Genomic DNA, 12,334 nt, shown 5'->3' with positions numbered 1-12,334 from the left:
GGCGTCTTCTACATGGTCTATTTTTTTTTACAGAGTACTCGAATGGAGGGAACAAGAACGGCCACCAATATACTAACAAGGCATATACCGCCGACCAGAACCTAGACACAGCTTTTACAAAAACGTCCGCCGTGGACGAAAAAAATATAGACCTCTCTGTCAGTCCAAATCTGAGCGAGAGGAAGGAGAAGAGTCCCATGGGAAGTCCCTCGGGAAGCGTCAAGAGTGACCTCCTGTTTGTCCAGTGGGCGGACGAACACAAACGCTCCATAGCCTTTAACCCCTCTCCCATCGGAAGCATCAGGTCGTCAAAAGTACCATATTCCGCACCGTTCAAATAAGTGGGAATGTAATTAATGTAATTAATCGAGAGTTTCTAGTAATATGACAAAAACGTGATGCAAATAAAAAGTTTCCAGGGTCATGTAAACGATTGAGGGACTGAGAAGAGGGCCATTGATGAAGCAGAAACCATACATACCCCGAAAATCCGCGGCACACCTGAAATATACACCTGGCTCCACGAGTGACACGCCTCAGTAGAAGGTGCAAACCTTTCCCATCTGTTGCGATTGATCACCCTGTAGTTAATGTTATAATGACGTGAAAATACATTTTTGTGTTATATGATTTCATTACTGAATTCATATATTAAATGGTAGCGCAATAAAATGCAATATAAGTGATTCCGGTTTATTTGTTTCATTTTACAATATTAAGTAGTGTCCAATTCTTGACGTTTTTGCATTTATTTTGAATATACATGTAGATATCAAAGAACAGGTTTTGAATAAAATGCGAGAAGAATAAGGATGGTAAAAACGGAATATTGCACATGTATGTGCTACATGTATATACTAGTATTAAGTTTACAATCATTTTACAAAGTTTCCGAAACAATTGTCTAATTCATTTAACAAAATGTTGATTTTATTTTTTGTTAATTTTGACTTCGCTGTTCTAGAGCACTACCATTCTACATATATTCCGTCTGTCTTCGCAGATAAACATGTACATGTGAGTAAAAAAAATGTGTTGAGTGCTGCGGTATGATTTTTGGAATAGAAAGTTTTAAAAACTCTTTTAAATGACATAAAGATTGACTAGATAGGCGAAAAACAATGCTTATACATGTAGGTGGACGAATATAAACCTGAAAGATAGATATCAACACACTAAACATTTCTTTCAAAAAATCCGTTCTAAAAATGTATACTATGCATAATATTGATTATAGCGCTTAAATGAGTTTAGTATTGGAAACTTAATGACGAGGACTAGTGGATGCGTACCAAAATCTTCAAACTGAATTTTTTTTTCAGTTAGCTTTAATGGCTTGATACCATTAATACTTTCGACAGATTTTTTTCCCAACTTTTCTTCGTATCGCTAAAGAATTCGCTTTAGCATGATTTCATTTAGCTGTCAGCCTTATCTAATTAAAGTAACGCTTGGTAATCCTCTACTCTTGACCCTGCTGTCTAATTGCTCCTATATGGTGCGAAAAATGTACCCTTTCTGTATAATCCGCTCCTATATGGTGCGATATATGTGTCCTGGCTATCTAATGCGCTCCTATATGGTGCGGTATATGAACCCTTGCTGTCTAATGCGCTCCTATATGGTACGATATATGTTCCCTTGGTGTCTAATGCGCTCCTATATGGTGCGATATATGTTCCCTTGGTGTCTAATGCGCTCCTATATGGTGCGATATTTGTACCTTTGCTGTATAATCCTCTCCTATATGGTGCGATATTTGTACCCTTGCTGTCTAATCGCTCCTATATGGTGCGATATTTGTACCCTTGCTGTCTAATCCCTCCTATATGGTGCGATATTTGTACCCTTGCTGTCTAATCGCTCCTATATGGTGAGATATTTGTACCCTTGCTGTTTAATGCGCTCCTATATGGTGCGATATTTGTACCCTTGCTGTCTAATCGCCCCTATATGGTGCGATATTTGTATCCTTGCTGTCTAATCCCTCCTATATGGTGCGATATTTGTACCCTTGCTGTCTAATCGCTCCTATATGGTGCGATATTTGTACCCTTGCTGTCTAATCGCTCCTATATGGTGCGATATTTGTACCCTTGCTGTCTAATGCGCTCCTATATGGTGCGATATTTGTACCCTTGCTGTCTAATCGCTCCTATATGGTGCGATATTTGTACCCTTGCTGTCTAATCGCTCCTATATGGTGCGACATATGTACCCTTTCTGTTTAATCGCTCTATTTGGTTCGATGTTTGTACCCTTGCTGTCTAATCCGCTCCTATATGGTGCGATGTGTGTACCTTTGCTGTCTAATCCCCTCCTATATTGTTCGTTACTTGTACCCTTGCTGTGTAATACGCCCCTCAATGGTGCGATATATGTACCCATTGCTGTTTAGTTGTTCCTATATGGTGCGATACACGTCCCTTGCTGTCAAATCGCTCCTATATGGTGCGATGTGTGTACCTTTCCTGTTTAATTGTTCCTATATGGTGCGATGTGTGTACCTTTCCTGTTTAATTGTTCCTATATGGTGCGATATATGTACCCTTGCTGTGTAATTGTTCCTATGTATATGGTGCGATGTTTGTACCCTTGCTGTTTTAAAATTTTTTGACACAACAAGAGTAGACTTGGTGAGGTATCGAGGCTAAGTCAAGTTATAGGGACGTCCTGTGATAGTTACCCATATTATAGACTCTGCATGCTATTTCATTCATTGTAAGGTATAAACTTACTATCAAAAATGAATAATTTAAAACAATATCTATGTAAAGTGGCGGATCTTTCAGTGGATTATTTACCTTGTACCTGTGCCTCGGCACTATTTTTTTTTTTTTTGCGGATACATACGAATTTAAAATCGAGTTAACATTAATTGCAACTTGTAAAGTGGTGGATCTTTCAGTGAGCTAATTACCTTGTATTTGTTCCGCGGTACTATTAATTTTAAGGGTACATACGAATTTAAAATCGAGTGAACACTTTGCGACCAAAAAGGCCAGACAATATCACTTGATCTCGGTCAGACTTTAAACAAAAGTAATACCAAATCAAATAAAAATTTCTGTACTCGGTTTGACGGTTTCATCTTTTTTGAGATGTCCTTGTAAAGTTTTAAAGCAGAAATCGAACAGTCAATCGAGTGGAATACACCCAACCACTGCACCAAAACACTAGTAATTACAGACCTGTATTGGTGAACACTGGGCTTCCTTCATTCTTGATATCAGTCAAACTTTGAAGCGTTTTGAAAGAGTTGGAATATTTTATTATAAAAAATAAGAAACTACCAAGTCCTGCTTGTTTTCGAATACTCTAGCATTAACCCTGAATTGTTAAAATTACCAACAACTTTGTGTCTGTACATGCACATGTATTTATGGTTTTACTCGATAACAACAGGAAATAAAACATTCAATTGATATTATCGTGTAAAATCTCTCGATTGTTATCAACATACCATGCGGTTAGTTTAACAAATGATGTAAAGCAGTTTGGCTAGCTATATATGCATTACAAAATTGGAACCAAGCAATGGGTGGTTTTTTGGAAACTCAGCCTTCCAATGCTATTGATCAAAGGTGTTATCTCTCTACTAGAATACATGCGATTTGTGGTAGTTTATTTTTACTACGGAGAGCTTTTTGTTGTTCATTTGACATTCATCGATCGGTAGAGCTGAATAAAGTAAGATCCCCATTAGACCCCGCCCCCCGCCCAGTGACACCTATTTAAGGTTGGATGGGCTCTTGGAGTATAAAACCGAACGACAGCAAACGGGGTAATAGTTCCAGTTTTTGCTGCATAAGAGATTGTACAGTTTTACTTGATTTTAATTTAGCCTATAACATGGATATACGGTAAGAACACATCTCTCTCTCTCTCTCTCTCTCTCTCTCTCTCTCTCTCTCTCTCTCTCTCTCTCTCTCTCTCTCCGTTGATATAACAGATTATGATTTTTTCCAACTTTTGCAGGTGCTTTACGTTTGCCTTGATTTTGGCTGCTACAGGTAAGACAAATTCATCTACTCTTTTTGATTTTTTTTTTAAAATTCAAAACCGAAATTATACAGTGAATACAGAGGAGTTTCCGAGTAAGTACGAGAAAACTGATATACTAGTACATGTGGATGTAATTGAACGTTGTTGAAGTACCTTTTCAATTAAACCATGTAAACTGTACAAGAGGTGCACTATACATATACAAAATATATGTAAGTACTCATTTCACTTGTTAAGTACCTGCATTTTGAATATTGTCCTTTATATGGCCTGTTATAATACAGATACAAATTCACAGCATTTTAAAGATATACTAATTAATTCGCACTAGGCCTAAGTATGATTTATGTTATGAATTAAAAGATCAGAGTAAAAACACAGCACTAATTTTCTAGCGTAGCCTGTAGATCGATAAGTTTGTTCTAGTTTTATCAAAAAACTTTCGCTTTCTCTTACATATATATAAACACTATCTTCTAAACTACTGAATAACAATTGTAGGATAATTTTTTATTCTTTAAAACCAGTATATCGGATGAAAACTATTTTTTGATTTGATTATCATTAACTTTGAAGGGACTTAAACATTTCATGATTAGAAACTCATCTTTTATCTCTTAATTAGACTTTGCTTTTAAATTACCGACAAAATAAGACTTAAAATTCTGGCATTTGAACCATAATATATTCTGTTTAGTAATACAACACTCGTGATTTAACAACATTTAAAAATATCAAAAATTACATTTACATGAATGTTTAACCCCTAGGGAACCTCCCCATTAAGGCCCTTATATGCCATATCTTGTTTGCGAGAATTAATTCGTATAGTTCTTGAAAAATTGTTTCGCGGTAAGAGTCTCAAAAATACTCTTATAACGTGTCTATTCAATCGTATAAAATGACAATGGTAAAACACCTTTGAAGCATGTATATATGTTCCTAAAATAGCATGGTTTCGGGAGATCAATTTGTCTTTTTGAAATTATGTACATGTATACCTTACTCAATCCATGCATGTAGTGTAAGGAAATGATCTGAGAAACAGTATCGGAGAAATATCGCACGGTAGTCACTTAAACACCTCATAGTCCACTCAAATCCTTGTGTTAAGATCCAACCTACCCCCATCTTCCAAAATATTAGACCTATTTGAAAGGAAGTGTGTGGATTTGGAATCATTGATATACAGAATGCGTGGTTTACTGGTAGCTAGTTAGGTTCTATCCTTAGCCGTGTGGTCCCGTTATTAGTTTGGTAGCCAGCATGCGTAGTATGTACCCGTTGACACAGTTCAGGGCGAATTTCATGTCAATCGGCTGTACGTCCTTGATCTAAAGGAATTAAAATCAGAACTGACTCTTCAGTCGCCCGAGACCTTAGATCTCCCAAAAGTGCGCAGCTTACAACGGGTCGAGGGGGGCTCCCGGCATCAAGCTCCGCTGACGATGTATGGGCGCCCGCTCTCTTTGACTGTTGCCTTGTGTCTATGTACATCGTAGTATGTCCGTTATCTAACAATCAAAGGACAGCCAAACTTTTGCTTTACCTACATAGTATACAAATATAATTGATTGCCTGCTGATATCACACCGTCATAGCTTCATTATATAAAAAGTGGAGTTTGGGATACGTATGATCAACTACTCGGGAAGGTCCTCTACGTTTCAAAATTGTACAATTCTTCACAACTCAAAGAGCTATTTGTCTTGTAAAAATTCTTATGTCAATGAATTTATTTTGTTAACTTCGTGGCTTAGTGGATAAAACATCATATTACTGAGCTACAGGTTCGTGTTCAAACGCAATTTGAAAAGTTGTAATACGGTTACATATAGGCTATGCAATTGTATAGATTTTTGAAAAGTTTTGTTTTTTTAATCTTACTTACCATTATGTCGTAGCTTTATATATTTGCCAAGAGTCGTATACATATCAATGAGCAAATGCTTGTAGATATTGCAACATATTAAAACATATTTCTAAAAATGTGTACATAGGTACTTTTTAATGCTATTTTCATGAAATTTAAATTTATTTACAACTATTTTGAATTCCAAAATCATATTTTACAGCCAATAGAATAAAACATTGATTAGTTCGTGATTAATTATCATTAATTATTTGGATGGTAAGTCGTAAGTTCTTTCGTAAAGACTGTATAAACTAATTAAATATTGCAGAAATTAATTGCTTATAGTGAATCTTTTGTTGTCTTTAACACGTGTCTTAGCATTTCTATGTTGCACAAGATCAAAAATAATATATATTCATCGTTTTCCAATCCGCTTCTTTTCAAACAAACTGTACGAAAAATCACGCAAAGCAGATATTAGAGGACTATGAAAGGTTCTATCAACTCCCTATTTCATGCTTAAGTAGCGACTGATTTTATGTGTTATGGTGTGACGTTTTTGACGTAGATAAGCAGTGAAGAATAAGTCCAAATCTCAAATAAAAAAGTACAGTAATCCAAGGGTATATGTAGTTTCAATCTGCGAATTACCTACCATATAGTCCATTAACAAGAAAACGCTTATCCAGGAATGGTGTTATCACCATGCATCCATCTATACCCACTGATGTGATTTTTCTCGCTGATGATGTTTACAAGAAGTATATGATTAAATTCATGCGTGGCGTAGTACAGAATTTGGCCACAACACCCCCCCCCCCCCACAAAAAAAAAACCAGCAAAAAAAAAAAACAAACCAACAAGAAAACTATGATATATAGTATATTTGCAGAGAGATATCATAAAATAAGTTGTTCTGACATTCTAAATGTATATCAATTCTTTTCACGACAACCTTATACAACATCATTTTTGTATTGACAATATTTTCTAAAATTATAAATATATATGTTTGATATGTTTATTTGATTCCTTTTAGCAGCAAATGTCGACAGCACCATGCGCCGTGACGAGGATTTGGAAGGCATTGTGAATAAGCTGCTGTACAGATCAGAATTCCCAATGAAGATTGAGGACAAGCGAGGATGGGAACCGATCACTTTCCAGAGACAAAGACTGGCACTATCAAAGCGAGGCTGGGAAGCGCTGCCTCTCTATCGACGTAGAAATTTCCACCATAAGCGGGCATGGGAATCTCCCATGGTGAAATTTGGCAAGAGAACGAATCTTTTCCCGTTTGTGGATACATATCGTTTTTCTGACTCTGTTGGACCCAGTTGTTGTTCGGGGGATTTGTCCGCGGGGTGCTGCCGTTTCTGTGAGTCCAGGATCTCCGTCCCTCTCCTGCTTGACCCGTCAATCAAGACCCAAGAGCCGTGCCAATGTTGTGACATGTCGGAGGAATTCTGTACAATGTGCTCCGTTTTGAAATAAAGACATCGTACGATAGCAAATCCATCAAGTAGTTTCTTGTTGGGGTTTGTTATTGCATGCACTGATAAACGTCGCCCAAAGAATGGACCGAAAACCCTAGCATATATTTTTTATCTGATAATAAACCTTACCATGTAGTTAAGGCCAGGTATTGGAGTTTCAGTCACGTAGAAAACAATGATTAATGTAAAAACACTCAAAATGTATCTCGAGAACGTGCATATCGAGCACCCGATATATGTGTCGAACACTCTATTCAATCCAAAGACTGTTAGCATCGTACTGCATTCGACCAGTCGATGACCGCCACGCTACATTTCCTTCACAACACTGCACCGGGCGGCTGACCACGTCTGGCTGTCTGTTCCATGAAATACACTTTGATAAATTTACTACAACGTAAGCTTTGTACCCATTGTTGATTAAAAAAGAAGTTTTAAAATCATGTTATATTATTATTATCATTTCTCTTTCTTGTGCTCTGTTTTCATTTACCAAAATAGATTTCAATCGAATACGTACCATGGGAATAGGCACGAACAGAACCTTAAAAGATATCCCGTCTATTGAAGTCCATCCTCTGTCTATATGGGTCAGTACTCGTTCTAAATGGGTTAGCATTCGTTCTACATGGGCAAGAATCTGTGAACATTTCTTCCACTTTAAATTCCAGATGATGGCAAATGATGGTTCTTATTGTCATAATTGTTATCTTTTTGGCATTATAATCCCACATGAATTACTAGACATCATACGAATGGTGGTTCTTACAGTAGTAAACAATCCTGAATTTATTCTGACCTCTACAATATCCAGGTTATGTGTTGTATGCGAAGTACAAAAACATTTGACCCTTTCAGGGTAATGGAAATCTAATGTACTTGTAACTTCTCATCGGAATCTGATTACAAACACAGTTTTCAAACCTGTCATAATTATCGTGCTTATAGTAATTCTAGCTTGATAAGTTTTTGTAAATATCATGTATAATTATGTCATTTGTAGAAAATTAAAAACAAAGATTGTCGTAATTTCCCTACAAGCGTTGCAAGTAACAAGATAATGGTTGTCTTTATTCAATACTAGCATTGAATTTTTTATACATAACTGTGGAATACCTTAAGTACAAAATGTAAACAAACATCGTCCTGTTAACAAAATAGACTCTTAGGATTATAATTTATAACCAAAAGGTCACACATCTCTAAATGTGTGATCATATACAAATTCTAGATATTTTCAACAGCAATAATATGCTCTTATCACAGGCGCTTGTTTCTGTAATAAAAGTCCACCCTAAAGTGATATAAAACATTTTATTTATTACACTGTGGGATGAACTTTCATTACAGAAACATACGCTTGTAGCTCTTGTATGAAACTATGCGAAGTTGGATATTGCTAAACAAGAAAACAAAAAATGCAGTGCATGTGTGGTGTTAATATTTTCTTACATTTTTATCGAATAAGATACACAACCAATATTATTCAAGAGATTGTTTTTCGATGTTCATTCTCAAAATTAAATTGCAGCTCAGTTGAGCGATGTGTCTCGTGGGCCTCTTCTTTAAGTGATCAAATTTGATATGGATTTCAAGAAACATGCTGTGAATAGTAAAATCCTTTGTCATAAACCTGTTCGATTGGTTTTCTAGTAATACATGTATTACCAAATCTTATCAGGAGAGGCGTTCGATTTTTTGTCAAAAAATGCAATAGTAAAAGTAAGGAAATTATCAACACAGCACAGGACACTGTCATTTGTGTGGCTCTGTTTTATTTTCGCTTTCGTTTTAGTAGACATGTTTATTTTTAAAATGATTTTATTGGGCCATCGTTGTCTTTGCCATTAGACATAGAAGTACTCCTTAAGCATCTTGTCACTTTTTGTTCGGTTAAACACGACATCAAAACATCCGGTGATACACAGTCTGATTAAAACTACCTCTCTTCCCATGCTCGTCAGGCACGTGTAAGGAGAAGTGATGCTTTTAATCAGAATGGGTGATACACAACGCGCATGTCAAACCCGCTGTTAAGAGGGGGGGGGGGGGGCCTAGGTGGTCAGGTCTTCCTTAAATTTTGGATACGATTTCTCTGGCTATAAACTATCATTTAGTAAAGAAAAATATATACTATTTTACCTTTTAAATTTGAGCATTTTCCAATATTTTTATACAGAGCTCTCCTTTTAAAGGAGGTCAATACAGTCTAAAAATTGTCACGATCACCAAGCCCTCTTAAAACGAGCGTTAAGTGTGTGCCAGGACCAGTCGGAAATCAATCAACATACATAATGACTCAAATATCGCCAGTGGAATTACTGGGTTTTTACATGCAGTGCTTCAAGAGAATTTTGTCCCATAGGTATTTTGAGAAAGAATAAATGTGACGTTAAAAAAGTCATGAATTGAATGTGTAAATAAATTACATAAATGGACTAGGCTGCAGGCATTGCCTACGTAAGCCTTCTCCATGAGGAACAAGGTATATATTATTATTACATATAATCTAATTCAATGCAACTTTTAATTTAGTGCTTATTAAATAAATATATGTAAGATTGCATAGTACTTCTTATTAGAATTGTACAGTAGATGAAAAATATGAATAATGTAGATGAAGAAAAAAACCCAAACAAAACAATGGTAAATAGGTAAGTAGAAAAAGGATTCACGGGCAAAAACCCATTTACAGATATAGCATTTGGTTAACATAATTAGTTTTTAATCTTTTAGGATTTGCAATAACTTCATTTATGTTTTTATTTGTTTTACCCAAACGAACATAGAATATTTATGAAATTAATTCAAACTCGTGAGTAGGATTTAAAGTGGTCTGAAAGTGAAGTTGAATTATATTCAATATAACAATAATTTCTTTTTTTCATGGGGTCGCTGTATGAACGCAACCAAATGAAAAACGACTTGTTAAAACGCTGTAGATGCGCAGTGAGAGCGCGATAGAGACGCAGTGAGACCCCAAAGGACTCCGACAGGTCTCCGTGCAAGCGCAATTGACTTATCACTGCGTCTACACTGCGATTAGCTGCGCTCCTTGAGCGCGCGAACGGAGCTGTCGTGGCGCTGCTGGAGAAATTACGGCGTTGTCACTGCGACCTCACTACGCTTCTGCGGCGTGTTTATCAGAACACAGAGTCACGGCGCGCACCGTGCATGTTCAAAGTGCGCGCCGTCGCATGACGTTCTAAAATGTTCTAGGCGATCCCACTGCGACGAACGAAGATGCCGTTGCATTGTTACAGCGCTTTAAGAGACCCCACAGCGTTTACCTTGGCGTTTTACATTATTTAAGGACGCAGCGGGATCGCCGTGAGGACGCAGCTCCGGTGTGACAGGGGTTTTACGAAACCCTGTAAGTATCATTCATTTAACTGAAAAATAAAAAAAAGGCGTAATAACCCGAGTAAAGGCGTTATAAGCTTCATAACGCAAAAAGGCGTATAACGCGGATAAGGGCATAGTAACGCCTTTTTAACGCTTTATAACACAAAAAGGGCGTAATAACGGGAAAACGGCATGATACCGACTTTCTATAAGATGTAAAAACGCCTTTTAAAAAGGCCTAATATTGTGAATAAAGGCCAAATATAACGCCTTTATAAAAAGCGTTATAACGTCTTTTTAAAAAGCGTGATACAGTCATTCTCAGACTTGCTACTCCATTGCACTGGTTACGTTGTTAAAAATCAAGTTTGCCAGATTGTTTTAAAAATTTGGTTTTCCAGGAGAACACCATCTATGATACTTTTTCTGAAAATTATTCCCACACAAATGTTGTATTTACAAATCTAGCTTAGATTCTTTGCATGGGGGTGAAATCACAGTAACGGATGCTAATCTTATCGGAGCAGTGCTTTATTCCCGCAATTAATAAATAAGTAGTATAAAAATTCACCAGTTCTATATTTATTTCAAATTATAAAGAAGCTTACTGTTCAAACCCTGAAAAGCAAGGACAATTTTTATAAAACTGCAAAAAATTGAATGCGCAGCATGCATGGAAATTAAAGCATTTGCTTATTGACAGAGACCCATTTCAAAGTCTTTTAATGATAGTAACATTAATGTGAGAAACATATATTTGCCTTTTAAAGGCAAATTTATGTATGCCTGAAATATTCATAAAAGGATATAAAAAAATATAAAAAAAAATTGAAAGATTGGTACAAAATGAAAAGATAACGTTAAAGTAACGGATGTTAAATGAAACTTCTAACTACATTCCTTTTTAATGATACACGGTAAGATATCTTCAAAAAGTAATTCAAAATTGCTAATAATATTGGTTTGTCAAATAATGGTAACTGACAAAAAAAATCTAAAACATATAAAATTTACTTTTCCTTTCTCATTTCATATATTTTTAACCTACCCTTGATTTTCTTTCCCGATATTGGCAGTTGTATTTCCGCTGTATATTGTACCATTGAGAAATTAAAAAAATCATATTTTAATTAAATCAGGTAAGGTTCAGTTTACTGATTTAGAATACATGTACATGTATTTATATAGATTTTACCATTTAGGAATGCAAATATCATAGACAGATTTATATGACGTTTTCAGTCTCAATTATTACTGGATTAGTATTCATTACATGTAAACGAACAAGGGCGGATCCAGATTTTTTTTTCAAGAGGGGGGGGGGTGTTCCCGAGGAATGTCCATGTTTGCTGGGGAAGGGGGAGGGTTTCGGGCTTATTTTCGATAAATATAAAGTATGCATTTATTATTCTAGTTGCAATAATGTAGCCCCCTTCTCTCTCTCTCTCTCTCTCTCTCTCTCTCTCTCTCTCTCTCTCTCTCTCTCTCTCTTTGGGGGGGGGGGGCACCCTCTCTAGAGAAATCGTAAATGGATTCATTATCGGCGCTATTTCATACTGATTGAAACAAAGTAGTTTCTTTCCCAACCAATTCCTTAATTAGACCAACCTCAGTCACAATCAATGTAGCGCAA

The 12,334-nt window shown here is 36.2% G+C and overlaps 2 protein-coding genes across 4 annotated transcripts in view; both read left to right on the top strand.

The window, feature by feature from the left end:
* LOC128165640 (fibrillin-2-like) overlaps window positions 1-686 on the top strand; it is a 44,923-nt gene extending 44,237 nt beyond the window's left edge. For both annotated transcript variants that reach the window (XM_052830368.1, XM_052830369.1), the window contains one exon: window positions 34-686. In XM_052830368.1, the coding sequence (XP_052686328.1) occupies window positions 34-341 (308 nt within the window). In that variant the 3' untranslated portion in view covers window positions 342-686. The remainder of the gene's footprint in view (window positions 1-33) is intronic.
* Window positions 687-3,729: 3,043 nt separating this feature from the next.
* LOC128166584 (uncharacterized) lies at window positions 3,730-7,796 on the top strand. Of its 2 annotated transcripts, none has more exons than XM_052831851.1 (3): window positions 3,730-3,863; window positions 3,979-4,013; window positions 6,900-7,796. In XM_052831851.1, exons 1-3 carry the CDS (start codon window positions 3,745-3,747, stop codon window positions 7,352-7,354), a joined length of 609 nt encoding a protein of 202 aa, XP_052687811.1. In that variant the 5' UTR covers window positions 3,730-3,744; the 3' UTR covers window positions 7,355-7,796. The 2 variants fall into 2 exon arrangements, with proteins under 2 accessions (XP_052687811.1, XP_052687812.1); XM_052831852.1 differs by having other exon boundaries at window positions 3,735-3,863; window positions 6,903-7,794.
* The last annotated feature ends 4,538 nt before the right edge of the window (window positions 7,797-12,334 follow it).

Source organism: Crassostrea angulata, chromosome 10, assembly GCF_025612915.1.
Source record: "Crassostrea angulata isolate pt1a10 chromosome 10, ASM2561291v2, whole genome shotgun sequence".
NCBI classification, from domain to species: domain Eukaryota; kingdom Metazoa; phylum Mollusca; class Bivalvia; order Ostreida; family Ostreidae; genus Magallana; species Magallana angulata.
Note: the sequence above shows the minus strand (reverse complement) of the source record. Positions and strands in the feature narration are given on the sequence as shown.

What these genes read in the sequence shown, in the direction of transcription:
- LOC128166584 (XM_052831851.1), top strand. Translation starts at nt 3,745, where the DNA reads ATGGGCTCTTGGAGTATAAAACCGAACGACAGCAAACGGGGTAATAGT. An exon ending in GCCTATAACATGGATATACG is followed by an intron (nt 3,864 to 3,978) that starts GTAAGAACACAT and finishes CAACTTTTGCAG; the next exon opens with GTGCTTTACGTTTGCCTTGA. An exon ending in CTTGATTTTGGCTGCTACAG is followed by an intron (nt 4,014 to 6,899) that starts GTAAGACAAATT and finishes GATTCCTTTTAG; the next exon opens with CAGCAAATGTCGACAGCACC.